Genomic DNA, 27,981 nt, shown 5'->3' with positions numbered 1-27,981 from the left:
ATCTTTAAGGAGTGGTGCCTTCAAATGTGATTTTGGGCTTTTAATATTTTTTGCTGTTGTTGCTTTTGCATTGGTGTTTTGAGGTTTGTTTTTTGTTGGTTTGGTGTTGTTTTTTTTTTATATGACCTGTCTTATAAAGGGCTTACAGGGGATAGATAACCTTTTAATGCAGTTTCATAAAATTAATTAGCTCTCATTCATTTTCAAGACAAAATATGTCTAACACTGTGTTGCCCTGCAGGTTGATGAAACTGTCAACTTTATTTTTATTCACAGGCAATTCCTGTACTCTATGACTTCCCACAGCTTTGTGTATATATACATTTAAGTATAGCATACTGGTGCTAAATTTACAGCATTAGATATTTGTGTTCTTTCTTTGGGAAACAGTGCTTTCTACACACAAAGACTTTTACTGTTCACAGTTTAACCGTGCTGTTCACATCTGATAGTTCTTGAGTGCAACTCCTTTCTTTAAACTGTTAAGGAGTTAAAGCTTAAAGAACAAGCTTTGGTTTCTTCACTCTTTAACCAATCTGCAAATCAGTCACTATAATGGAATTCATTAACTTTTTTTAAAAAGCTAATAGTTAGCAATAGTATAAAAAAAATTTCCAGAATTAATGACTCAGTGTTTAAATTTAGCATCGATTTAGCAATCACTGATAGGTGGTTCGTAGTATTCATCCAGAGATTCTTAAAAGCATTGCGCTTTGAAACCAATCATCCATCTTGAAAGCTCCAGGTGGTCTGCCAAAACGCCTCTGTCAAACCAGCAGGCTGTCAGCAGGTGGGGATGCAGGGGAGAGCACTGGCAAGTGCTGTATTGCTCATGGTTAGGTGCCTCAGCTCCCAGCTTAGTTCAGTACAGTGGTTGACACTCTTCATGTTGCATGCATGTAAAGTCTGGATTATTACAGTTACGAAAAGTTATCACTTGTAGTAAGGGTTATATTAGGGACTGTTGTTTCCATCAATACCCACGGCACACTTGATCCATGGCCAGGCATATTCTGCAACAGAGAACAATAATGATGAGAAACTTTTCAGGTGCTCTGCTCTCAAACTATTTCCTAAACTGACTGCAGCGGGATGCCACCAGGAGTGGGGGCAGCAGTTCTTCACCTTCTGGGTTGCATATGCACACTGCCTAAACTATGACTCCACCCTCCTATTCCCTACCCCTCTGCTTTACCCTCTCCCTTTTCTTCCTCTTGCATGACTCACAAGCTAGGATCCCATCCTCTACCACAAACTCCCAACACAGAATTTCAACACCATGCTTCCCTTGCCCCTACCGCACCACCATAAAGGTCAGCCTGGACCATTATTTCCCAGCTTTCCTACCACACGCTCACAGGTGACAGCGCTAGCTCCATATTCCCATTCCTCACCAGAACCCAGCAGTGCTGTGGTGTTCTGAGCCAGCAGCTGAGGGGGCAGTGGAGAAAATACAGCAGTTCCCAACCTTGCTTCACTGTAAGATCATACAGGAGTTACAGGACAACACCCTTGCACCAGTCATGCTATTTTATGTTATGCGGTGCAACAGGATCCTCTGACTGGCTATAATTTCCCCTGAGGGTCTTCAACAAGGAAATTAAAGGGTTACTGGGGAAATGGATCATTATGAGTGGGAGGAGACTAATAATGATATGTTTTCCAAAATAAGCATTCATAACTTTAGAGTGAGAACTTTACTGACAAAATGGTCAACAGAGCAGAACCAGTGAGAAGCTTTTAGCATTAGGCTTCCATCTGCCTATTAGCTTCTGCTTTTTTGCCCACAGATAAAACTACACGGTGTGTCTGGGAACCTCATTACCTGTCAATGGGGTATCCTCCTTCACAAATGTTGACCAGGGCATACAACTGTCTCAGTGCATACTCATACTGCAATAAACAAACATTGTTAATAATTTCAGTCATGAAGAGCAGGTATTGTTTATCCAAACTAAACTGTGGAAGTAACTTAGAGATGCTATTAATATTCAAGGTGCTTAATTGATGGTCTTGATGATCTAGTACTAGGCTAAATGGATCTTTCTTCTGTGCACTTTGCTCTTTGAACTTCATTAGGCAAATTCAGCTGTTGCTGCTGCACATTGGCCCCTTAGGCAAGGCTCACCCATCTAACCAATTTCATTCAAAAAACCCCACAAAACCAAAAAAAACACTGAAGAGGAACTAAGAGTTTAACAGAGCAATGTGGCCTCCTAATAGCCTGGTTGATTAGAAGCTCCAACTGAAGGAGTACATCTGCTTTTGATTTGTATACAGTACTTAAATCTTGGCTAACTGCCAGGTAATCCCACTGCTTTCTGCTAAAATCAATGAATTTGCTGTTGACTCACCCTACCACACACCACTGCCTGCTTAGGTTATCTTGCCTGACATCAGGACTGGGTTTTCTGGAATAGGAACTGACCTCTCTTATTCTTGTCTAAACAATGCTTAGCACAACAGGATGCGGTCCTCAACTGGGATCCCAGGAAGATTAGACAGTAATAAAAACCTGAACTAGAAAGTGGCTCTCAGGAATTCAACAAGACCATGGAAGTAGCAGCTAGGCTATTGCAAGGAACTATGCAACACACAATCATAATACAGAAATCTGAATGTACCAGGATTATGAATTCACAGTGGTGGTGCTTCTGTTTCTGTTTTGCCAGTAGAGGTGCTTCAAGCAGAAATACAACATGACTTATTTAATATTGGGAGTTCTGGGGAGGGAGTTAATGAAGGGACAGCACTAACTAGTAAAAATTAGGGATTATTTTTAATTTCGTTTCTACTAGAAGTATTTTTAGTAATCTTCTTGCTTATCTACAGGTGTAGTGGAAGTGGTTTCCTGCTTCCAAAAACATTACTCGCCCTTTCTCTAAAACTGAGCTGTATGACTGCCCCCAAGCTAGCTTTTTAATAAAAGCTGATTTTACAGATGTGCTTACAATTACTGTGCTTGTTTTACCAGTATGTTTATCAAGATATATCTAATGCTTGACTTACCAAGGCTAAGTGCCAGTTGAAGCAATGAGCTTTGAAGTGGTTCACTGCTGACTGGTAGCAGTCATAATTGCTGATGGTCAATCTGTCTGACAGAATTTGGTTGGTCTGTTCGTTTGATCCTGTTACTAAAGTGATTATCTTTCGCATGGATTCTTGAATAAATTCTTTCACCTGCACGTAAAACAACAAGAACTTAAAACATCCTTTTTCTAAACCTAATTCAAAGACTTTGAATGAAATTTCTCTTTCTTTAAACCTCCCTCAACTCTTGGGCTCTTATGGAACCCAATTTTGTCATTTATTTTTAGCACGGTCTTTTGGACCTGTCTCTTAACATACAAATGAAAACTAGGGAGACAGAAAGTCAGACTCCTGGCACACAAAATCACTCACTGTTCTTCTAGTGTTCCGCCAGAAGAAAGAAAATACCAATACCACCAATACTAACTACCGTTCTGCAGGAGCTATTTGATTTGGGAGACTTCAGTTCTACTGAGACAAGAGTTTCTCTAATACCAAAGAACAAATCCTCGCAACAAGAATCCCTGTGGATGCAGATGAGGAATTTCCTGGCAATAAAAGCTGTGAGACCAACTTTTGCATTTGCTTATGTTTGCCTAGGTAATCACTACCAAATGGGCCTTGTGGAACAGATCTCTGAATTTTAAAGGAAGAGTAAACCATCAGCTAGAGGTTACCGGTCTGAAGAGTAATTTTGCTGCAATTTGCAAAAACTGGAAGCAATCCCCTTGGCTTCAGGGGTGTTACTTCTGCCATTGCTTACGATGGAAACAAATCTGACCTGAAGTGTAGTTCAAATTTTATTTTTTTGCTTACCTCCAGGTGTGTTTTCATCTCTGCAGCAATCTTCCTAGCCTCATAAATGTCATTGGTAGCCATCAGCTTTCGTTTCATGATTGCAAAAGGCACATCAGGACTAGGCGTCAGGTCATAGTGTTCTACAGGTGGCAGAGAAACGGGGATAGCTTTCTTCCCCATGCCCTGAAACTGCATCACTTTCATGGAGGAGATGCTCTGAAGGTTAGAAAGTAAACAAATGGAAACTGTCAATCACCTCCAATAGGTAGTCTGTCTTTGCTTTGCCATGCAAACCTAACTCTAAACTTGCTTTATGAGAGAAAATAAAGGAGCTCATAGGGTTGTAAGTGTCTGTGTGTGCGTACATTGGGTTTTTTAATACAAGGTCAAGGCTGTCAAAAATTGGGGAACTCTCATTTCCAAAACTCACTGTGGGGAAAAAGACTTAGGTTAAGTAACCTGACTTCTTTTGTTTTTTTTAAACAAATATTTAATCTGTTGAATAATGGGACTATTATAAATGATATATGACCTCTTAGCTCTTCCCATTTGAGGGATCAACGTACTTATTAACATTTCATTAATATTCATAATATGCCTGGAAGTGGTAAATACCCTTCTTATACTTGATTGAAGTGTTAAATCACTGGCAGAGCTTGGGGGACAACTTGTATCCCAATTTCTTGGATTAAAGCATAATACAAGGCTGTATTTCCTCTAGCATCAGGACCATCATCTCTTAAATGCTAAGTGGCCCTCTGAGATGAACAGTTTCATTTTTCTAAATCACCCTGCCAGTTTACAGTGGTTTGGTTTTTTGGGTTTTTTGTTTGTTTGTTTTTGTTTTGGGGGGATGAAAGTATAGGGCACAAAAGGTTTTAAGATATATCTGACCAGGAAGCCCAATCAAATACATACTCTGTTTCCATACTGCATCACATGGCTGGTGTTGGTGCGTTTCTTCACCAGCTGAAACTGCTTGTGGAGTGTTTCTTTTCTTAGATCCTCCTGCATGAAAAAACTTCCATGTGGTCACAGATACTTAAATTCAGCTGTTCTAAAAATGCAAGGAAACCTGGAAAGGGTCTTATCTGTCAGTATGTAGAAGGAAGTATAGGGCAAGAGCTATAGAACCTTTGAAAGACAAAGCAATTTGAGAATATGCTGTCAAATCTTCTTTTCAGTTTTTACTTTTTAGTGATCTCCTAATCTCCCAGCAAATGGGCAAGGAGGGAGGGGGCTAGCATACAAATCCCAGATTTGTTTAATTAATACTGTTTTCCATTATGCTAACAAATAGAAACAGTTCAGTATTTAAGGATCCCTGAAGCAGAGGTACAACTTGCTGAACTGCCCAATTTGTTTAACAAATCTGGAGATGTGGTCTCGAACTAGCAAACCAAGATTATGTGATTTTGAAATTAGAAGTTAGACAGTTTCTAATCTTATATATAACAAAAGAAGACAATGTTTCTGAAAGTTAGTTTCAGAAATAAATTTAGTGGCCCAAACAAATAAAGATTATATATGGTTCTGAATAGTAGATAAATATTTTTACCAACTCAATTTGTTGATTTCAGTCTCAATAAAAACAAATATTTTCACAAATCCTGTAAAGGAGCTATTTTTAAAAAGCCTAGTAATTTTTCATGCATGAAAATGCAGAAACCTCTCTAAGTAACTTACCATATCTGAATCTTCCATCCAATTCACACTGTACCAGTCCCCAAGATAAGTCTGCCTTTCGTCATCATAGTAACATGCATAAGATGACTCTCTGGGATTGGCAGCTGTTGTTGCATAAACTGTAAGACACAGAAAGTAGTTTGTGGGGTTTTTTGTTGTGTGTGGTTTTTTTTTTTTTTAAACCCCCCCCACGATTTAGTAGCTGCATGTGATATATTTGTTTAAGTATTTTGGCTTTCAATCATTTACTTCTAAATAGCAGGAACGAAAGAAGCCTGTTAATCATTCTGTTCAGTCAGCCTTGCTGCTGTTATAAGAGCTCCTTCCTTGTTGCCAAATGTGTGGTCTGCAGTGTTTAAAGAAGAATATGCACTTCTGAGGGAAAAATCTACTATTCAAAGAACTGCCTGAGAACCCCGTGCACTGACAACCATCTATACATTCATTTTATTACAATAATGAGGACTTTTTCCCAAACTTGGAGTAAATCCCTATAATCATCTTTTCTTCCAGAAAATGCCACCTTCTAAGTAATACCGTTCTTGGATAATACTCTACACTGAGAGAAAAGCAAAACCTCTACAACATCTGCCCCAAGCACAGCGTTCCCAGTAAGTTATCTCTTACACAACAGAAATACTGTAAATGTGTCTTTACAGGTATTACTAAGACAAAAGCTATTTTGGCTTTTTGCCAAAGTCAACTCATAGCATACTTGTGTAACTGAAGGAAAGTCCAAGTTTCAAAAAGAAAAAGTGTTAGGCGTGCTTTTATATAACTATAGTGTTGTTTCTACTCAGAGTGTACCTGAAGTTCAAACGCCAAACAAAGTCGTAAATCTTGTCTTTATAGTGAAGTACTGCTCTTAGCATCCTTTAAAATGCTTACCAAGTAACCAGTTAAGCTTTGCAGTTCACCATTGAAGGCTGCCAAAGACAGCTTCATAGCGTAACACTTAAATTGTCAATTTTCCACCTTTGTAGGTCTGTGGCAGAGCTGGTGGTAAAACCAGAGTTGTCAGACTGGAAATTTCTAACAGAAGAAACTTTGAAAAATGCTGATTCACTGAGCATTTATTTTCAACAATTGTCAATATGAAACATTCTGCGTGAACTTTCTGTAAATCCTTGATAGGGCTGTAAGAAGTCTAGGTGGGTGCCAGGCAGCGTACTCCAGGGCCAAAGACCCAGGAAGCCATGGACAGGCACATGGTTGGTCTTCCCTGGAATCACAGCTTCAAAACTACGAGAAAGCCAGAGCACCCAGTCTCCCTGCTACAGAGCAAGAGTTTGAAAAGGTTGTGGTTCCTCATCCTAATCAAGGCTGAGCTCACAGCTCTGCAGCAGAGAGCTTAGAAACCCTGAAAACCCTGAGTACCACTTCCTGGGTTATTGTGCAAATGAATGTAGCAAAATTGCCTGGCAATGATGTCTCCCAAGTGCCCTCGCTGCTCAGTGAAGCTGGCGGCAGGGACTTCACACCAGCTGAGGCTGAGAAATGTCAGTATAATTTAATCGCTACCAGTTAAGGGCAACTACATAGTTCCTGAAAAGAAATACTTTTTCAACTTCTCATTTGCAAGAAACTGAAGACCTGATAGTCTTTATAAGACTCCATTAATTCTTTAAAAGGAACTTCCCATAAACAGGAAATACTACTTTCTCTAATTCTTGTGCTCCCCTGCTAAAACTGTACATAAAAGTGCCTTGAACCTATCCTTGACACAGTGTCTGTTTAGGTCCTGCCTGTGACAAGTTGTGACACTTAAGTTCAGTAAGTTAACTGATTGCTCACCATTGATATTATCAGCCAAATGATTCATCATAGATCCAGACTCGCATGCTTCAATGTAAAACACCATCTACAAAATAAATTGGAGACCTTAAGAAATTCCATGAGGAAATGGAGTAAACTCCTTCAGTGCTTTTCAGCTGTAGCTAGTTGGTGTGTACTTCTATCCCTGAAACAAAAGCTGTCCATAATGCTACAAATAAAACACAAAAGCAAATAGATCAATTTTTCATTTTTGGGAACTGAACTATGTGGAAAAGGGAAACATAATCACAATGAAAAGATGCTATTAATCTCTATAGAATCCGCAGGGACCTACTGAATAATGTAGAAAGCACAAATCAAATACACAGTCGCTCTTTAGGCACAGCAACGTACGACTATTGAATATAGTACTTCTGGAACCAATGGCCATTTATGTGTTCCTAATTAAAGCCAGCCATAGTAGATTACTACAGAAAGTTGCGTAAAAAAGGCAAACTACTAAAACGTTCTAAATATTAGTTTTTCTGCTTAAAACTACTTCTGATGAAATAAATGCACAGAATTTTCTGACAAGAGGTGCAGTCTCTTTAACAATGTTAGTAACTGTAAGAGAAACATGAGGTATATACAAACTTCCTGTAGTAACAGTGCAGTCTGAAGTGAACAAAGCACAGGAAGAACAAGTCAGGTACACGTTATGAGGGTGCGGTAGTTACGGATGTTGTTTCTCCACCATTGGTCAGAATATATACCATTAGCCAAAGGCAGTACACTACATCTCAACATTGACTGCAAATACACAGTAAACTAAAAAAGGAAAGAGAAAATTTGGAGCGGATCAATCCTTTTAAGTGCAAAATCCTAATCCAAATTTTATTGTATGACAACAGCTTTCTCCTGCTTTAAACGACTCTCAAAATGAAGACAAATCTCTCTCTCCCATGCCAGCCACTCTTTTAATCTCACAACTTCTGATATGCTTGTTTACCTTCCGGTATTTTTTGTGACGATACATGTACCAAATAGTCTTATTCAAGTCCTTCACATGAAGCTGTAAAATAAGAAAGCTTGTATTAAAACCACCTATGTTCAACAGACACAATTCACTTAATAAGAATAAATACTAACTATTGTGAATGTGTTTACTGTTTCCCCTTAAATCCAGTGCTTTGCCCTTCTGAAATACAATGTTCTAGTATTTACCACTCCAGAAAAGATCAGTAATGTCCCAGATGGTATGTATAGTGCACCAGAAAGCCAAGTCATACCTTTGTGAAACAGTCTGTCTGGACCACCGAAGTCCAATAAAATACTAATGATGTAACTTAATTTCAACTTGAATGCTTCAGATTCAAACTGGAAAAAATCCAAACTGGGCTGATGAGGAGACTAGTGCTCCTTTTCTGCCTCACCCCCCAATCAAATATTTTTGTGTTTTACATTTATTACTTATTATTTTAGTATGTCACTAAAAGGATATTTTTTACGACAAAGTAATCCCCAAATGCTTACGTCGTCATCAGGAAAAGCCAGAAGTCCTGGAGCTCCATGGTCAGTGAAATAAACAAACACATGATCCTTGGGACCACTGTAATGAAAAAATTGCAAACAAATTCCTTCTAACAACTCCAACCTAATCTTCACTACAACAAACATCATCCGTTTCTCAATGCCAAGACATGCCAATATTCAAAAATAATATAGCTGAACCACCTCCTCCTCTTGGTGATTTTTTTTTCCTCCCAAAGCATACTTACTTCGGGTGCTTATGAGAGGAGATGAGTGTCTGCAAGAGCAATGAAAACAGGGATAGAGGCTAGTCCCTCGAGCATGGGGAATTCGGCAATTACACTTCACGTTTCAAACTGTAAACTGATTGCTGGTTAGGCGGGGGCCGGTACGTCAAGTATGGCAGGAGCACAATTGTTTTTTAATGCCTCTCTGAATAATCTGTTATACTGTGGGCATTTGTAGCAGTCTGGTAAAAAAGGAATGCTTTTATAACTAAGTTATACCAAGGCACCAATAACACAGGGATAATCCATAAAAACTTCTTTGATAAAATCCTTTGGTATGTTTATGTACTACCTTGTAGTGACCCGTATGGCCTTACTTAGACAAATCAGCATCCCCTTACATCTCCATGAAGAAATGATCCATATACAAACTCACGCGTTAGGCTAGACTGGCATTTGCACTAAGTGGCTCTGCAGTTGATTCAGCACTGCATGCTCACAGGCTTTGATTCCCTAACGTCTGTGTAAGTACACCGTTTGCCGGAGATTTTTATTGCACTCCAAACCATGGATCATGTTTGGATGATATTAAGGTCTTGCCCTAACAGCCAGATCTGCAAAGGGATTTTGCTTTTAAACTGTATTCAGGGACGATTAAATATAAAATAATGTGAACAGATTGGAAGGAGTCCCCAGGCCCTCCTCTATTCCTCTGTATTAGTGGTCCAGAAATCTGTATTTGCTCTTGCTCTTCCCTGACTGCAAAGAGGTACGACTGCAGCAGCTCAAGGAGATATTGTCCAGCCTTCTGCCTGGCCAATAACCTGCTGGTTAGGGAACAACCTGGAAGACAATCTAGAAGCCTTTCGGGCAGAGGATAACTGAGTTCTTGTCCCACCCAGTAACAGAAGTCAGGCCACTTGGAAATTCACACCACAGAGCCTAACAAAGAAGGGTTGGGTGTTATTTTTCTGGCTCCCACGCTTGACCCTAAGTGCAAAAAATTCAACCAAGGTGAAATGTAAATAACTAAGGCTCTTAAATGTGGGTTCAAGTTGTCTTCCTGAGTAGCTAAGAGTCTTTGGCCCTCTGTATAGCCACTCCCTTATTTGATTTGTAACATCAAGATTTCACAGGTGAGGAGTGCTCTGAAGTACTTCTTTTTTTTAACAAAAAATGCTTTATAGTCACCTCTTCACTCATTCCAGCTACTAGAAGAGAACAATCTAGTAACTGTGCAGCAATTTATTAACTTTTTGCCTATATGCCTTGCATATATAATTTTCTATCTCAGCTTTTGAGAATGAGGTTTATTGAGAGCAATAGCTTATTCGACTACTGTCCTGCTCCTTCATTTTCTTTATTCTCCCCAATGCCAGGGCAGGATTCTTCTCTTCTGTTTCATTGCTTTGTCTCTAAAATTAAACTGTCAGATGAAGACAGGCACTTACACAGTTTTTCTTTAACTAGGTTAGTTCTTCCAAATGGTCAAATTTAAATTCTTAAAGGTTTTACAGGAAATACTGTACATAGAAAAATGTAACATGATATACCTCTTTACCAGCAGTACTGAGTTAGAAATATAACACACCTTAGTAAATAGGCATCATAGTTTCATATCTCAAACTCTGTAGAAGCAAGATGAATAACTGCCACCAGATATCTTTCCAAGAGGTCTTCTAATTAGGCCTTCAAATATACTGCTTTTATTCTTGAATCATCTAAACTATATAAGCCTTTATAAACTACACCCACTAATTATAGATCTTACATTCTACTTAGCCAGTCTACAATTTTTTATTGTTCATATATTAGAATATTGCCAAACTTATAATCATTTGTGTAACTTAGTTCATAAATACCTTAAGCACAATACATCAATTACAAGGTTAATTGCTTATACTACTTTTTCAATCGCAAAGGTTTTTTTGCATTAAATATAAACCATAATTCCATTTCATTACATGCAAAGCCTCAATAACCTTACATCTGCCACAAAGACCGTGGCTGGGATTAGACATGCAGTTCTTTCAGCTGATGAGCTGTTTAAGCTATCTCTGTCCCTCTGCCAAGTATCACCACTTCAAGTGACTAATACCACTCTTCATGTACATTAAGCAAGCCTTAGCAAACCCTTTCTAGAGGTCTCCAAACCTTAATAAAACTCTCTTTGAATAGCCATTCTTGCAAAAGACAATAGTCTAAATAACAAATACCTTAATACAGTTGACACTATCCTCTAGAGTTTTTATACTGGAGTCTATACTGGACTCCTTACCAGTCAAATATCAGCAGTTGCTTCTTGGTGCTGGACAGTTTAAGAAACCAGAACCATTGTATTTCTACCTGGAATTGCCATCAATAGTCTTGCTGGATTCTCAAGTTGCTCTAATTTACCCTCTTCTTTTGTTGAAATCAGTGCCAATGTACAACTACACATGCAATTATTTTCTAAATTAAACTTCTCTTACCTTTTCAATACTTTTCCTGATCCCACCCCCTTCATTGCTTCCGCATCTCCTCTGAGAACAGCAAGGAAATTCTTTGGAGTAACATCCTAAGGATTTAAGAGGATTAAAGTTAAATCTGATCATAAAAAAAACAACAAAAAAATCTTCATTTAGAAAGATGGCTTCTGAAAGTCAGAATCCATGCATGGATGGCAAGTTTAGCTGGCCGTCCTTTTCAATCTATCATTATATAATGTATTAGCCACTGATGACTCACTCGGATACTGAATCATGAAATCACCAAGTGATTGGCTTACTGATCTGATTTAATGAAACAATTAGTCTTACACAGCTGTTCTTCAAATTGCGTTACAACATTTATGAATGCAAGACTTTCCCTTCTTTTATTTCGTGTGCCAGCACAGAAACAGTGTAAAGGTTTACTTTTATGACCACTGCTTCACTTCAAAGCATCTGTTGTTTACATTCATCTTATGAACACCAAACTTCATGCCAAACCATGCAGGTGCATAAACTGGAGGCTTTATACTATCTGTATTTTGGAGTGCATTTTTCAGCTACAGGCTGAAAGGATTTATTCAGAACACTGGCTAATGCTGAACCTTCCCTGGGGAATGGTGTTTCATTCCTACCTCCTTTGTATAGTCCTTGGGCACTCCAGCATACACATCTGTGCCATTAGGTCTATTGATGACAATGCCTTTTGTTGGATTTCTGAAAGTTAAACGGAACATAAATATGAAGAATTAGCCATGTGCCACACAATGACCACAGAACAACTAGGAACCATTTAAACTGTCCTGACTGGCCAGCTTGCCTGACAGACAGTATAGGTACTTGCACCATGTGTCGCTAAGTGATCTCAGGATATAAAGGCCTTTTCTCTTCAGCCAGTTACATATGCTCGCCTCACGTGTCCCTACCCTCAGAGTACCTTCAAGTATCCCGCCTCAGAACATGTTGATTAATCTGAAGATGTAGGCAGGTGGTCTCTTATATTATCATCTCTCTACTTTCAGTCTTGCCTTTAGTCTCCTCTCCTTTTTGCTCCCAGTGCTGCTGTGCACATGAAGTCTGCTGATTTCTGCTGAAGTTGTCTCAGAATCAGAGGCTGTGTAACTGTTTCATATAGAAAGCAATGATATGCTCTGGACTGTCACCAAGAATGGAACATGTACACTTCTTTGTTGAATGTACATTCTGGGAATTAATCTGATAATGTCCTTTCAAAAAAGCCCTGCAAGTCACACACAGAGCTTCCCTATATTTGTGATTTTAGGCTATCTATCTGCTGTAAACTGTTACGCCTGGGAATTAAGATCACTTACTCTCATAACAATGAAGTTCTGCAGTCCTCAATGCCACAACAGATGCTGAGTTGTGGAGTAAGGCTTAGAAAGCTCATGAGCACATTTCAAAGGAGAATTATTGTGCTGATGGATAAAATGTCTCTATGCATATCACAGGTGGTTTTAAAGGCTTTTCTTACAAAACTGCTACAAACTCAAAACACATTGGTGACTATGGCATGTTTGTAGTAACCATATACTTTGTGACTAGTACACATTCATCACTTACTCGTCATTATCAGCAATGTCATCATACATCATGACAATGATCTGTTCATCTGGAATTCCATTTCGGTGTACAATCTGGTACGCATGGCACACATCTGCCTGAAATTAAGCAGATTTTCATTACTACATTTAACAAAGATTTCACCTTTGAGACCAGAAGAAAAATAGCTTTGCGGGCCTAAGAGCAGGCTATTGTCCAAAAGAAATTGCATTCAAATGTAAGAGTCTGAGGGTTTCTAGAGGGCTGAAATGCACAGGTTAAACCAAAATTCACGTGTTTGTAGTTGCATTAGCAATAGAGACTATGATTAAAATCTCTCTCTCATTTACCTATTTTGATTTGTTATTTAAACAGAAACCAGAAGTTACTTCAGACTTAGTACAGATAACAAAATTTAACAAAAGGTTCTCAGCTATGTTTTGCGTTCTGTGAGAAAATCTAAATGAAAACCTTTTGCGCTGACAGAGAAACCTCAAGTGTGCCAAGCAGAAGAAGAAGAGAGTTGGATTTCCACCAATTTCAATTAGTTCTGTACCAAGCCTGCACGACTAAACATCAAAGACTGTCCGTGGCTTAAGCAAGTATGGTGTACCAACCTCATCTCTGCAAAGATTTTATTAAATTTTGGTTTACTAGATGAGAATTTTGGTTAAGGAAAATTTCCTTTTTAATTATGTATTTCTTATAGAGTAACACTGAAGCAACAGATTCCAGTGGAAAACAGAATTGCAGGATTTCTGTTCAGGCTCTTTTCCTGACTTGTACAGGATACGAATAAGCAGATTTTCTTTGCAGAACCATCTTCCCATGATGTAGAAATAACAATGCTTATCAAAGTGATATTACAGTAAATGTAAACCTCTATCAGAATGCTAACTTCTTAGTAACCCCAGCCCAAATAATTCTCTTCTTTTAGACTTGCAGTCTGTGAATGACCTAGTGGGATATCAACAATCATTCCTAAACTCTAGAACTACAACCTACCACATGCTAGAAAAGCTGTGCAGATTTAATGGAAGAAATCTCATCTAGCAAACGCACACCCCAAACGCAGGCCAGAAGCAAGCTTTAAAGCTTACTTCTGTTGAACTAAACTAATTTGCTAGTTTGTAAACCAAACTGAAGTGGTTTAAGTGGACCTACATAAGTTCAGATGACTTAGGAGTATTAGTGATTTTGACTATTTTAACTGAAAGGACACTGTAAAATCCTGTCACTTTATAATCCTTGATCTTCTAAGTGTGGCTGAAACTGAAAAGACAGGGTAGTTGTGCAAGATTCTGGGAAGGGTGAAGCATATTCAATGCTAATGAACTCTCCCACAGCAAAATCTCTTCACGTGACTAACCCTGAATGTTAAATTGTTCTTAATAAAGCAGTTCCATTTCCTACTACGCAGGTCAGCCTATGTTCTCTTCCACCTATCCCAGGCAATCTCCACTGTTTACAGTTCTCCATTTCCTTGTATGTCCTTACACCAGCTGCAGCCTCAACAAGTCAAAAGGTAGAGGTTAAACAGAGTTATAAAGACATCATAATATGAAACAGCGGAGTGCCGGTTTGACTAAACATGTATTTGATTTTCAGAAGCAACCCAAACAAAAGTAGAAGAAAACACTGGCATCTCTACACTGATTGATGAGTGACCATAGATCCCCTCTCACTCTCAAGACACAATACACTTCTGTTATGCTGACAGAAACAGTTATAGGCTGGCAACACATGGAAATGCTTAGGCATACTATAGTGATATAATATCAACATATTCAACCACTTAGTGTCTGTGTTCCCACAGACGTGTCCGTAGGGACTTCAGAGGTGTTTTTAATTAATACCAAAGTACCCAAAATTAGTTAAGCTTTGTAAATGCATATTATCAGCTTTTTTTGTCTCCTCTCTCCTTCCTTCCGATTCATTGACTGTTTGCTCACTATGTCCTGTCTTAGTAAACAGTAAAGTAGACATTGGTGGTAAATCTAAATGGGTTAAATTCCCTAGTGTGGAGGGAAACGGATCAACCTTAACTTATGCCTGTCTGGGGATTGTGCCAGCCTTTTAAGGCTTTTGCTAAGGGAACTGTACCTGCTGGTAGCATAATGATATCACCAACACAGGCTAGAGCAGCAAAACATGTTTTTGCTGCTAAAACTCCATTGGGTAAAGTAGGACAGTTCTGAGTAAATGGTTGGGGTTTTTTTGCATGGAATTAGCTGCCCTGGCTAGGCACCTTTGATGTTGGCCACATGCTCCTCCTGTTCCCTCCTGTACACGTAAAAAAAAAAAATCTCTGTAAAACCAGAATAGAAACAGTCTGCTGCTAGAGTAGGGAGGCATATGTGAATCTAGAGTATTTCCTGTTGATGTGTAACTGCCTCTCAAATACTGCTATTTGAGCCTTGTTTCTTCCAGAAATATTTCTGGCATAGCTGTACCTGTAAACCACCCTAAAAGAGACAGCTAATATTGTTCCAGATCTCTTGTTGGCATTATTCTTGTTGGTTTAGTATGTGAAATGAAGGTTATGAACATTTACTGGATAAATCGTCACTAAATGCAAATCATGCTTTTGTGGCCATGATTTGGCATGGAGAGCAGCTGCTCTGCACAGAAGAATAGAAGAGAAGATGTAGCTGTACAGCTGCTACTGCACAACTGACCTCACGTGCCAGCTCCAAAATGGACACTGTTAATGGCATGGTTCAGACCTTTCATCCCCACGTTGTCTAAACAGTCTAAACCTGTTGCTACATCAGCAAATTTCTATGGAAGATCTGTGCTTAAATCTGCTTAAATAAATAATTCCTAGATTTTGAAAGCAGGTGGAATTCCCGTTTTCCTGGGATGGGCATTTTGTTTCCCGAAATGTACATTTGGGGGAAATTCTAAAAGGAAAAAAAAAACCCACCCCAACTTTCCTCTACCATATAGCTGTTTACACATTTGAGTGAGACAGCTTTCAAGTAGACTGCTGGGGGGAGCAGGGTTTGGAAAAATCAAGTTGTTTTATGACACATGCATGCATAAATAGTTCCTAAAGGGAAAAGCTTGGACTTCTGTGAAATTGGTTAGTTCTGGTCTTATGACTGCTAGGTTCATGGCTAAAAAGCATGTGTACTGAATTGTCAGCTTCATTGCAAAGTGGCACTGTTCCCGTTACAGGTACACTGAAATGCCACAGCCTAAAAAAGAATGAACTCTAATATGTAAGCATGGTAGAAGAATACATCTGAAATGCTAGCCACGTTTCATTCCCTTGCTTAAACATACATCAGTGAATCAGCCAAAAACTATAACTGTATTAAGAACTTAGGAAAGGTTTTCCTGCAGGTTCACCTACAATTTTGTAAGCACAGTGAGGAAATGTTAATTGAAGCCAAGTAGCCAAGGCATCCTTGATGTCTGTTACCTGCAAGACTGGAGAATTTAGCAGGAATAAGATACTGCTCTGGCTGGTAGTGTCCAAGACCCTAAATAAATACAGTCCCTGGTCCATAAAGCTCAGTAAGTATAAGACTAAAAACAACAACTGAAAACAGACCCACGTATGCAAATTCAAATGTTTTTATTTTCAGCATTTTAATTTTGCCAGACTTTTTCAGCTATTCTTCTCCTCAAATCTGTAGTCCACCTTTAGTAAGACTGTGTTTCACATCAGGCTTTTCCACTGACTATGTCTTTTGGAGTATCCAGAAAGTATTGGTCTGCCTCTCTTTCTGATGTTTGTGAAGCCGCTTTAGGTTTGAGTTAGCTGGTACGATCATCTCCCAGGAGAGGCAGAAGTACATAGAAAATTCTATTTCTCTTAAGGAGAACTAGTTTGTTGGCTCATTCTCTAAATCTACCGGTAGCATTTAGAGCTGTATTTGCTCACGCATGTCACTAAGCTTTCCAGAGATATATCGCCTGGCTCTTTGCATAATAGAGAGGTGAGACACTTTCCCAGGGCATGGGGGGAGTACTCTTTCTGGTATACATTATGAGTGCTTAGTTGCATTTAGGGAATAGCAATAAAAAAGATGCTATAGAGAAATCAGAATAACTGCTGAGGAGCAGAGACAAGCATGTTGATAGTCCTTCCACAGCCCAAGCAACTCTAATCAAAAACACTACGATATGGGTAAAAACACCAAAGAACTGAGAAGCCAAAAGCATAAGGCAATATACAAGCTAGCTTTGCAATGACAGTAAGCCTATCACATTGGACTGTATACTATTCAAAACACTTAAAATTTATTTTAGGAACTTGATGAGATAAATGTGTAAGACAAGTTTAGATCATCCTGATTAGGAAACAGTCCCGGTTCAGCCATCACAGAGGAAACAAGTGCCTGCAAGGTGTGATTCTCACTCATAGATAAGTGCAAACGGTGGTTTTTTCCTTATCTTGTCTACACTTGAGGTTTTCACCACTGATAGTGGATCCTGACCACTGACAGCTGAATTACAAGTCTTAGAAGGAGTTTCAGATTCCTTGAGGTTACAGGTGCAAACTCAGCATTTCAGGGTCTGCACAGTCTTTACAAACTTCCTGTCCATGGGGTCTGTACGGCATACAATGATGGACTATCTTCCCCACAGATTTTCATGTATGAAATTAGAGACATTTTTAAAGGTGTAATATTCTTCTCCTCCTTTTATGGTTGTTTAGTCAGATGAACACATTCTGCCATCGGGTAACTATTGCAGAAGGCAACAGAGTACATTTTGACTGTGCTGTGTGCAGACAGCATGCAAAACAACTGGAGCTCACAAAATAAAAGTGTAATACAAACATGCAACACCATGTATTAACTGTACCCTGAACAGCTGAACTGAGCAATTGAAACCCAGAGACGTGTCAGCTGAGGTCTCAAATTACAAAGGGATATTATGAGTGCTTAGCTGCATATAGGGAATAGCAACCAGTCCAGTAATAAACAACAGTTACATTGAGTAACTACTTACAGGAACATTCACATCTACAAATTCACTTGTACGCAGGCTAGATCAGAGAAGTTCTGAGGAAGAAAGGTGATGGCAGGAAGAAAGTGAATTAGAGTACAACATATTTGCGTCTGCAGTTTCTCCCTCGGAAAGCAAAGAGTTACACAAATCTGCAATCCTGGAGCACTGCTTTGCTTTCTGACAATACAGGTATTATTCTACTGAAAAATAACGTGTTTCTGCGTGTATGCACTATGGAATGACTTTCATGATGGATGAATCACAGAACTGGAAGTCCAAGTCCTACTCCTGGTTCCACTGCAACTGACTTGAGCAAATAATTTAAATACTTACACTGCTTTTGCTTCCACCGCTGGAAGGTAGGGAGTACGAACACATGCAAAGACATGGTGATCAGTCTGCATAATGTTTCCAAAGATCTGTTATAACTCCTGAGATTTCTGTAGCACCTTTCCTCCTCTGTATAACTCTCCTAAAAGTCTATGGTCCAACTGGTTTTGCTGGGAATAATTCTCCCCAATTTTTTGATACCCAAGGCACCCTTCTCTGGATTACACTTCGTGGCACACACACAGTGGATTTTCCATGACTAACTGCTGGGTCTGTCTCACAGTATGCCCTCCCACCACGGGTGCTCATGCCTGCCAGGACCTTAAGGTTGGCCACAAAAGGCCACTAGGCAAGACAGCACAAGCTGCTGATGCACTGCATCTTCTGGGAATTCATTCTTTTCATAACAAGTTAGAGGCACAGGATCTTGCCCAAGACAGTAAGTAGGAGCTCCAGCCCCATTCTGAAGGATCCTTCACACAGACTCTTTTATGTTATGACGCTGATTTCGTTACTTCGACAGGATTATTAGCGGTGTTCTAATCTTCTTTTTTTCCAAATTTAATACTGTACCTGAACCAAGTGGTAGAGGTTAAAATACAGAAATTTCTAAGATTGAAATTCAGAACAATCTGACATTGCAGATATTTTGCATTGTTAGTTGACGTTATCTTCAAAATGAAGGTGTTTAAAGAAATCCTATTCTCATTTTTCTAACCTTGAAAAGCAATTACTTAGTAACTGTCTGCAAAACATGACCACACTCAAAAGTTAATTTGCTTCTGTGAAACTGGCATGTTCAAAAGACTTATTTTTGGACTGTTGGACACAAATACGTAAGTGTGCATCTTGTGTTCTTCATAACTTCCATTATACCTGGCAGATATACTTGCCATTGAAGGCTCACTGACAGAAAGATTAAAAACTCTGTGCTTGGGCAACTGTAGAAAAGTAATTCTCATGAGCCACAGCTTCAAAAATGTAATTTTATTTAAAGAATGAATGTTGTGATATTAACTCCTCCTCAAGTGAAGGTGAGCCAGCGAGACTGGTTATACAGCAATAGCAACAACCAGAGCACAACTCAGTAATTATATTTAGACATGCCAGCGCGGACAGTGATCAAGTACACCACTAGTATTTTTATAATTATTTTCTGATTTCAACTTTTAAAATCTCTTTTTTCAGATTTAATTTGAAATAGGAATGGTTTATATTAAGGCTGTAATATCCCAACTATGGTTACCAGGCGATAGCTACAGTGCAAGGAGCAGGCAAAATCCCTAAAACCAGTTTGTCAAAGAGTGGAGCTAGCATTTGCCAGCAACAGGTTCTTCTTCAGATGCAACAAGGTTGTCAGTCCGGTTCATTCAGTTTTAAGCTCATCACTGTGCTGAAAGTTACAAACTGATTGTGAGCTGAGGGGGAGGAGAAACATAAACATAAACCCCAGCATGCCCAACACAAAGAAGGCTTGTTTCTTCCTCAATTAACACAAAGAGAGAGGATGAAGCCTCTCTAGATTTTACAGGCAGTTACACTAGAAACAGTAAATACTTTAAAAGTTTCAGTGTTCAGCAAATCAGCTTTATATATATGTACCCAGTACAGTTTAACTTTTAAAATGCTGGGTTTGTACACTAGTGTTTCAATCTCTGTTCGAGTTTACTAGACTATTGTTGGTTAAGGTGAACTATTTTTCTAACATTTAGACATATACAAATGGATACATAAATCAGAATTAAATGGACCATGTTCTCCAGGAAAGCAAGAGGTAGTTCCAAGTTTAGAGCAAAGACTGTGTTTAAGCGTAGATTAATCTGTATGAGGGATTGCCCAAGAATTCCCCAAAGGGAAAAACTGCCGTAGCCTCCTGACTGCTGATTATAAGTCTTGAACTTAATCAGAGTTAAGTCACTTGGATTTAATCCTGCCATCCTAACACTCATGCTCAGACCACAATTCCACACCACATTGGCTTTGACAGCAGTGTCAAACTCAGGAGTTCCTGTTCCCTTTTCTCCCCTTTCTGCCATTCACTCTGACCCCTGCACCCCGGTGCTCCACATCCTTGGTGTGCCAACACAGCTCTGAGGCCGTGCTGTCGAACACAGTGAGGAAACAGATTCAGGTTGAAAAAAGCCCCCTTCTGCATGTCCTCACCCCACAAAAACACACTCTGCATTTGCAGCCTTCGCAGTTTTTTTAACTAGAGAGAAGAAAGGGAGCTTTTTCATAATATAAGGAAAAGAGGAAAACAAATGGAAAGAAACATGCATGTGTCTCAAAATGAGGTTTAATTCAAGGCATGATTTGTTCACCTGCAAGTTGGAGTCAGATCCTCTAGCCTAGTAATAGAATATTTAGCCTAAATGATACAGGTCTTTCAGGATGCAGAAGTGTGATTAGAGGAAGAATACTGCTCCTCCTGCTAATGACAGCTTTTCAAAAGATGAAAGACTGGACAAAGTTGTAAGCAAAAAAAAATTCAAGTAAAAGGAACAGTAGAGGGGGATTCTTGGGGTGAGAATGACAAGAATTAAGACCAGGCTGTGCGTGAATCTTGTTGCTGTTTGTTTTGAAAACTTCACACCCTCCTGGAAGTCTAGAAGTAGGAGGACTTGCCCAAATGACAGAAGAGCTGAACTAGGCAGCTATCATCTTCCCATGAGTCCCAGACCAGGCACTTTCTGGAGTGTGGCCAGCATCAGCATATGGGACCAGTAGTCCTTACCTGGTGTCGATAGTTGTACCAGCCGTTCGAACCTGCAACAATCACCACCCAGTGCTTGCCTCCATCTTCAGGTTCTTCCACGGGGAACGTGCTGATGCCCAGAGCACAGCCCAGCAACACAACTGCTTTCAATATCATCTCTCTTCTTTATTTACTCCACAAATGGGGGGAAAAAAATCCCTAATGAAGAAGTTTGAGAGAAGTAGATCAGGGGACATCAGTCAAAAATAAAACAAACACAAAACAAACATCAATAGTATCACAACTAGAAGCTTTTCTTGCTTGTGGGGTTTTTTGTGTTTTACAGACCATTCAACCCACAGTACAATTTCTGGTCATATCTTCCTTTAGCACCAAGTTGCTACTAGTTACAAGAGTCTTCTGTCAGCTTTCAAATCTGACTGAAAGCAATTCTGAATAGGACAACCAAGTCTTTCAGCTCCCTCTGGTTGTTTTGTTCTACAATAGCTGCTAATGAATAAGCCTCACTATCAAGTATTTCAGAGATAGAACTTTTCCAGATTAATACTATTTCTCTTGGTCTCTGGTTATGTAGTTCACTGATTTCCACTCACTGGCAATTAGCCCATTATTACTGAGTCAAATCCCAGGTGACGTAGGCACAAGGATGCACAGACATGGAGAATTGCTTGGGAGCTGGAAGGTCAGTGTCACAAAAGCTCTCTGTGCCTGCAAAGCCAGAGAGGGTGGAGAGAGGCCATGCTGCTGTTCTGCACAAGATACAGCCCTAACTGCTGGGGCTGGGGGGAAGTGCACACTGTGAGAGCCTCATGCTATTTGTGCAACCTCTTTTGCTAGCGGATAGCAAATGTGAACCGGTACCACATGAAAGAATAGCATTTTCGTCTCTTTTGCGCAACGGTTAAGTGTTTGCACAAGGTGCACAGTGAGAGAATCGGGTCTGAGCCTGTGGACGTCAAATTCAGAAAAGCAGAGACAGAGAGATTTGAGCCCATGCAGAAATGGCTCTTTCTGCTTTCTTGAGATGACTAGAAGTAGTGTCCCCAGTAGTGATCTTCCTGAGCACCTTGATTGTCTGAAAAAGTGTTTGCTATAAAAGCAAACAATCTGGCCATATCTAATCAAGGCTTGCTTTTGGGTTTGTTTGGGGTTTTTTTTTGGGGGGGTGTATGTATATTGGTCGCAGTCTCAGGTCTGCTGCATCCAATATATCCTCAAAGGAAACTCCCTTGAAGAATTGCATGCTTTTGGCAGGTGCACAAAAATTACATACTTCCTCATACACTGGCTGGCCTACTTGGAAAAAAGAGATTCTGGAGGTTGATCTTTCCCGATATGTATGTAAGAGGTGTTGTAGTAAGAGGTGGAGTAGTCTACTTCAGCATGGTTTTCTCTGGAATAAAAGCTAGAAACTCCCAAGCCGTACGACATGGTCACAAGGCACAATGTCTAAGCTACCACTAAATCAAGTAACTAAACAGTATCTAAGTCAGCCTCAGTTCTCCACAGCCAAAACCATCCATCTGCAGCCACCCAAATGAGGCTGAAACAGAGAAGTAGCCAGCTCACCTCCAAAGCAGCTCTGCACAGCTAAGACTGCTAACGTAACATGTAGTATGGGTCTTTCCAAGACTGGATCTACCGGTCACTAAGATTAAGTCTTGCAGGCAGTAGTATGAAAAACATATTATATATATTTTTGGAAGGTTTTTTTTTTTCTCCTTTCTAATGGAGCTAGCACAAAGTAAAGAAAGTCATGTTAGCGTATCAGCTCCTACTGGAACAGCTGTTACCACACAGAAAAACACCAGAACGGAAAGGAAAAGACAGAAGCAAACGTTAAGTGCTACAACGCCACTTCTTCCAAAAACTCATTTGAATCTAGGAAACTTATCTTTCAGGAATAAGCCACTCCTGTCACTGCCTGCAAGCATGAGATTTGGAACCGAGAACAATACATGATAATTTAACAGTTTAGGGTTCATTGAATTATTAGCCACTTCAGCAGTTAAGCAGATATGAAGGAATAAGCAGAATTTTTCTGCAGTTTGATAGACAGTTATGATCTCTCATGTTGAGCTGGAATTGTAAATTCTTGTCATTGTTGTTGCCAGTGACAGGTGGCTTTATATGGAACTCCACCTTATCTAGCTTGTCACTTCGTCAGATGATTAAGACAAATAACATACTAACGACTGCTTTGAAGATACACTGTTTACAACATCCACAAAACCAGCCTATTCTATTGCCTACAGCACAGCTAACATTCAGACCAAGTTGTTTAGAACTTTGTAAAGTGCCACAATACGCCATGGGCCAACAAGCCTATTCATTCCCAATATTCAGTTTCAGGTATAGCTAACTCCTGAAATATTAGACAAGAAAAGAAAATCAATATATTTTAGATGATCTGCCTAGAAATCTTAACTGAGTTTGACTTACTGGAACATGGAGACGAATTTCATGCAAACAGATCCCTCAGAGTTCAGTATCTGTTTCATGAGAAGAAACTTTCTTCCATGTTCATTAAAGCATAACTTTTCTCCAAATAAAAACATTACAAACATCACTAAAAAATACAAAGAGAAAATAAGTTATTCAAATAATGATTGCTGAAGGGCTGGAGATCCTTTCACATGATGCTTAGCTCTTAGAGATGTCAATCATTAATTCCAAGCCAGGACATATCAATAGGAGCTGTGCTGCTGCCAGCTGTTCACTGGGCTGTATAACAGGATGGCTAATTTCAAGGCAGATCCTAGCAGACAGGCATCCATCGCATGGAAACAGTCACTGCCACCGGCTGTCAGTTACTGGTATACCACGTAATGGAGACTAAAGTAGTTTCAGAAAAAATACGCTACGGAGTGCTAAGTCCTGGAAACATTTTGATGGGACTGTCTTTCCTGACGAGTTCACACTCCAGACTACACTCACACGGCTCTACAGCGCTCAGGACGCCAGCCAGTACCTCTGCATGGGGCCATGCTGTGCAGGACACAGGTGTACGAGACACCAGCCTGCATTCTGCCTGCAAACAGGCCCACAACAGCAAAACCCAGGGCCAGATCAGGAATGAAGACTGAAGTTATCAAGCCCCTCAGGCAGTCCCTCCGTGAGGAATTCAACAATCTCCCATGTGGTACGTGGATATCCAGATCCTCAGGTTTCTCACCTCTGCTGAGACAAAGTTGTGAATGATCCAGAAGGCCCAGGGGGGAAAAAAAAAACAACAACACAAACTACCAAAACAAAACACAAACACCAAGAAACATTTGCACTGCATTAGAAAACCACATACGTTTTGTCACGGGTTATTTAGAATAGGAAAAAACTCTTCTTTTATACTAATTAATGACATATAATCCCACTTATCTGTCTTTTCGTATACTATAATTAAATCAAATTAACACCAGAAAGAAGGGGAAAAAAACCTAGACATACTACAATGCCCTAATAAGCCATGATTATTAAATGCTCAGCTCCCCGAGGTTCTCTGAGCAGCATTTAAAATAGGTTTAACCATTAAACACATGTGCAGTGGGAATAGGTCTTTCATTGCTTGTTTCCAACTACTAAACAAACAAACAAAAAACCCCCAGTCCCTCATATTTCTGCTTGTTTTAAAGAAAGCCTTTGAGTGCTCAGGCAGGCAATTTAAATGATTGTGTTCTGTGTTACGTTGAATGAGTTCTTGACCCACAGTTGAGAAGAGAAAGTTCCTGTCACATGCTATGTCTTCAGGTCATATTCAAAGAGAAACCAGCCCAGCTGACCAGCTTATCACAGGTACATAAAAAGTCTTTTTCTGAAAGCAAGGAATCTAAGATCTGTCACATGCGATCCTAAATGCATGCAGAGTGAGACTACATGGAAGAGCTGAAAATTCACTACAAGATCATTTTAGAGCTTTGGCTGACCCCCAAAAATATGAGATGATTTGATCAGCTCTGCCTAGTCTTTCTGGGAGAAGAGTTAATTATCGTTGCTTTGGAGACCATATCAGGAAAAAGGCACATCTCACAGACACAGTGGGTTCAGCATCAGATCTACACACACAGAACCACAGCATGTATACACACAGGTAGGCTGCTGCGCACTTTGCACAGTCCCTGGAAGAAGCATGGCCAGAACTGGGTGGTTCTTGCCAGAACAATTCACTCAGCTCTTAAAACCTGTTCTTCCTGACAGAGGTACCTTGCCCACTTCCCATTACATGGCTAGCACACACCTCTGACTTGATAAGAGAGGGATGCTTAAGAAAGACCGCATCTGGAAGCCGCCGGCTGCTGCTAGAACAATTCTTCTGGTCACAGCCTCTTCCCCAAGTTGCCAACTTTCCTTTGGGAAAACAGTCCACTACAATCAAAAATTTTAGAACAACAAGATACTAGCCTAAAAAAAGGAGCTTGAGTCGATCAAAGTATTTTCCACTAGTGTTTAGAGTGACATTGACACTTTGGTACCTTAAACTCCAAATACCTCAAGCATAGCCTCTAACAGCTATATAAACAGAAACCATATATCCATTTTCCCTTCATATGAAATAAGTGAGTTAACAGTAATCTTGGGGAAAAATAACAGCCTTAAGCTAATCAGCTGATCATTCCAGTTTTTCTCAGAAATCTCTATTTCTTTTCAGCTGCTCTTCTTACGAACACTAGCCTGTTAGTTTTCAGAATCAAGTCACAATTCCCTTTCCCACGCAGTACTTGCATATTGCCCGTCACTGTAATATTTAGATGCTATTTCCACAAAATATGTGACTTATGATAGCCCTCCTCACAGGAAACTGATGTCTGAGTTCTCTGTCAGCAATGTTCTGCCTACATGTTGTGCCAACTGCTACACACAGTGAAGCACCTAAACCCCTGATTAAGCCCCTGTGGAATTAGTCTCATTTTCTTTACACACTTGTATGGCTGAAAGAAAAAGTCTTAATCATTGTAAAATCTGATAAGCTACATTTTGAAGGAGATTATGGTCTCTATTGCAAAACCATTCTTTACAAAGTCTACTAGTAACCATTTTATGAATCAGCTTACTTTGATTAGAACTTGTAGTAAGATAGTTTAGTATAGCTACTGAAGATGTATAAGTCACTTTTACTGTAAAAACAAGAATTTGTAATTATGTTACCTCAGAATGGGTTTAAACATTTTTTAATCATTAAATAAAGTATTTAAAAGTTATTTTAAAAAAAGTTTGTTTGCAGGTTTGTCTTTCTCAGCAGCAGAGAGATGGCACCATTTACGGGGGGGGAGGGGCAAGGGGGGGAATAAAAATCACTCCTTATGCTTTCTAGGATGGCAACAACCTAATACACCTGGTTTAGGGGATTATTTTTTTTTCCACGCACTAGATTCAAATGTGGCAGATCTTAAGGCTTCAGTAAAACTGCTTCTGCTATTTACTTTCATATCTGTCTACAAACATACAAAGCCTCTACAGTCACATTCTGATGGCAGAAAAATCAGCTACTGCAATACTGCATGAATAACTTTAATTTATTACATTGCATGATTCGGGGCGGGGGGGCGGCGTTGAGGCTATAGGAGTAAGTCAGATGAGGGCAAGCATTTCTGCTCAACAAACATAGAAATGTTTGGAGAGTGGACAGAACGAGATTCTGGAGAAGTGATTACGCAGAAAGTCTGAGATTCCTGCACTCCATATGTCTTTTACTATGGTTTATCTTAGCGTTTCAGATCTTCACTGCAGTCTCTGTTTTAACCCCCAACACAGTGTTGTCCCATCCTAATTAGGAACTAGTGGTGCTACTAACTCCTTCATGTTATGGCATGTTTGTCTACCAGCTATAACTAACTAGCCACAGTGCCGTACCTTTCGGGCATCATCAGCTCTTTGCAGAAAACCCATAAATTCTTACTCCATCGTTTTCCCCCGTTAAAAATGTATTACCGGGGACTAAATCTGTGCTGCTGCTGCTGCTACTGCTTCCCCCAGATCTCCCTCTTCTCTCCTGTGCCAGCCCTGACCAACGCCCCTCTGAACGAGCCGCTTTGACTCCTCTCGCCGGTGAAGCCCTTGCAGAGGGGCGAGCCCAAATACAGCTCCCGAGCCGGAAGGGCCCCGTGACAGGGGGGACCGTTGTGCCCGCACCCCTTTTATTACAGGCATCACGACGGTGCAGCTCGGCGCTCTGCAGCAATGCCCACAGCGCACCGGCGGAACGGCGGGCTGACCGACCCCTCTCCCAGCGTCCCGAGGCGGGGGGGCGGGGTGTCTGCAAATCGACCGAACCGTCGCCCCGCGTCCGCCCCAGCGCTGACTAACGGTCGGGCCCCGAACAGCCCCCGCCAGCCGCGGGACGACGGGACGCCGAGACGAGCGGCGGGGGCTCGGCAGCACTCGGAGCCCGTGAGGGAAATCGGCGCCCCTCGGCCGCTCCCTTGGAGCCGGGGCCCCTCGTCCCTACCCCGGGCAGCTCTGTCGCCGGGGAGTGGAGCGGGCCGCCACCCCCTCACGGTTCCCCTCACTCAGGCGCGCCCCTGCCACCTCCCCGCCGCCAGCCAGCCGCCGGCTGTGATAGAACCCTCCCCAGACAACGCGGGCCCGCGGCTTCCCCGGCGCCCAGCACGGCCCTCGCCGGCCCTCACCGCGCTGCCTGCGGAGGTGTCGCCGCCGCGGCCGCTGTGATTGCGGCAGGCGCCGTGCGGAGCGAAGCGACCGCGGGTCGCGGCGGGCGGAGCCTGGCCCCGGCCAATCGCAGCCTCGCGGGGGAGAGGCCGGACACCGGCCCGGCCGCACTACGTGCCCCAGCAAGCCCGGCGCGCCCCCGCGCTCAAATGGCCGCGGGACTTAGCGCAAAGCACGGTGGGAGTTGTAGTCCGCCGGCTGCCCGGCGAGTCGCCTGGCCCTGGTGCAGCTGGGGAGCGTGTCTCGCGTGGCCCGG

The 27,981-nt window shown here is 40.8% G+C and overlaps 2 protein-coding genes across 6 annotated transcripts in view; both read right to left on the bottom strand.

Moving 5' to 3' along the window:
- Positions 1-27,981, bottom strand: part of NDUFB1 (NADH:ubiquinone oxidoreductase subunit B1) — a 449,978-nt gene that overhangs the window by 272,953 nt on the left and 149,044 nt on the right. The gene's annotated exons all lie outside the window — the stretch shown is intronic.
- On the bottom strand, positions 239-27,795 carry LGMN (legumain). 5 transcript variants are annotated; one of them, XM_075151204.1, is made up of 15 exons: positions 27,686-27,718; positions 23,508-23,634; positions 21,084-21,263; positions 13,076-13,173; positions 12,130-12,211; positions 11,498-11,583; positions 8,803-8,878; positions 8,279-8,341; positions 7,309-7,375; positions 5,515-5,633; positions 4,747-4,836; positions 3,847-4,044; positions 3,010-3,180; positions 1,826-1,893; positions 239-1,013 (listed from the first exon to the last, which is right to left on the bottom strand). In XM_075151204.1, exons 3-15 carry the CDS (start codon positions 21,219-21,221, stop codon positions 974-976), a joined length of 1,296 nt encoding a protein of 431 aa, XP_075007305.1. In that variant the 5' UTR covers positions 21,222-21,263; positions 23,508-23,634; positions 27,686-27,718; the 3' UTR covers positions 239-973. The 5 variants fall into 5 exon arrangements, with proteins under 5 accessions (XP_075007305.1, XP_075007304.1, XP_075007300.1 ...); XM_075151203.1 differs by lacking the exon at positions 23,508-23,634 and having other exon boundaries at positions 27,686-27,795; XM_075151199.1 differs by lacking the exons at positions 239-1,013; positions 23,508-23,634 and adding an exon at positions 1,157-1,477 and having other exon boundaries at positions 27,686-27,795.

Source organism: Calonectris borealis, chromosome 5 (genome assembly GCF_964195595.1).
Source record: "Calonectris borealis chromosome 5, bCalBor7.hap1.2, whole genome shotgun sequence".
Taxonomy (NCBI): Eukaryota; Metazoa; Chordata; class Aves; order Procellariiformes; family Procellariidae; genus Calonectris; species Calonectris borealis.
This window is presented reverse-complemented; position numbering and strand designations above follow the sequence as displayed.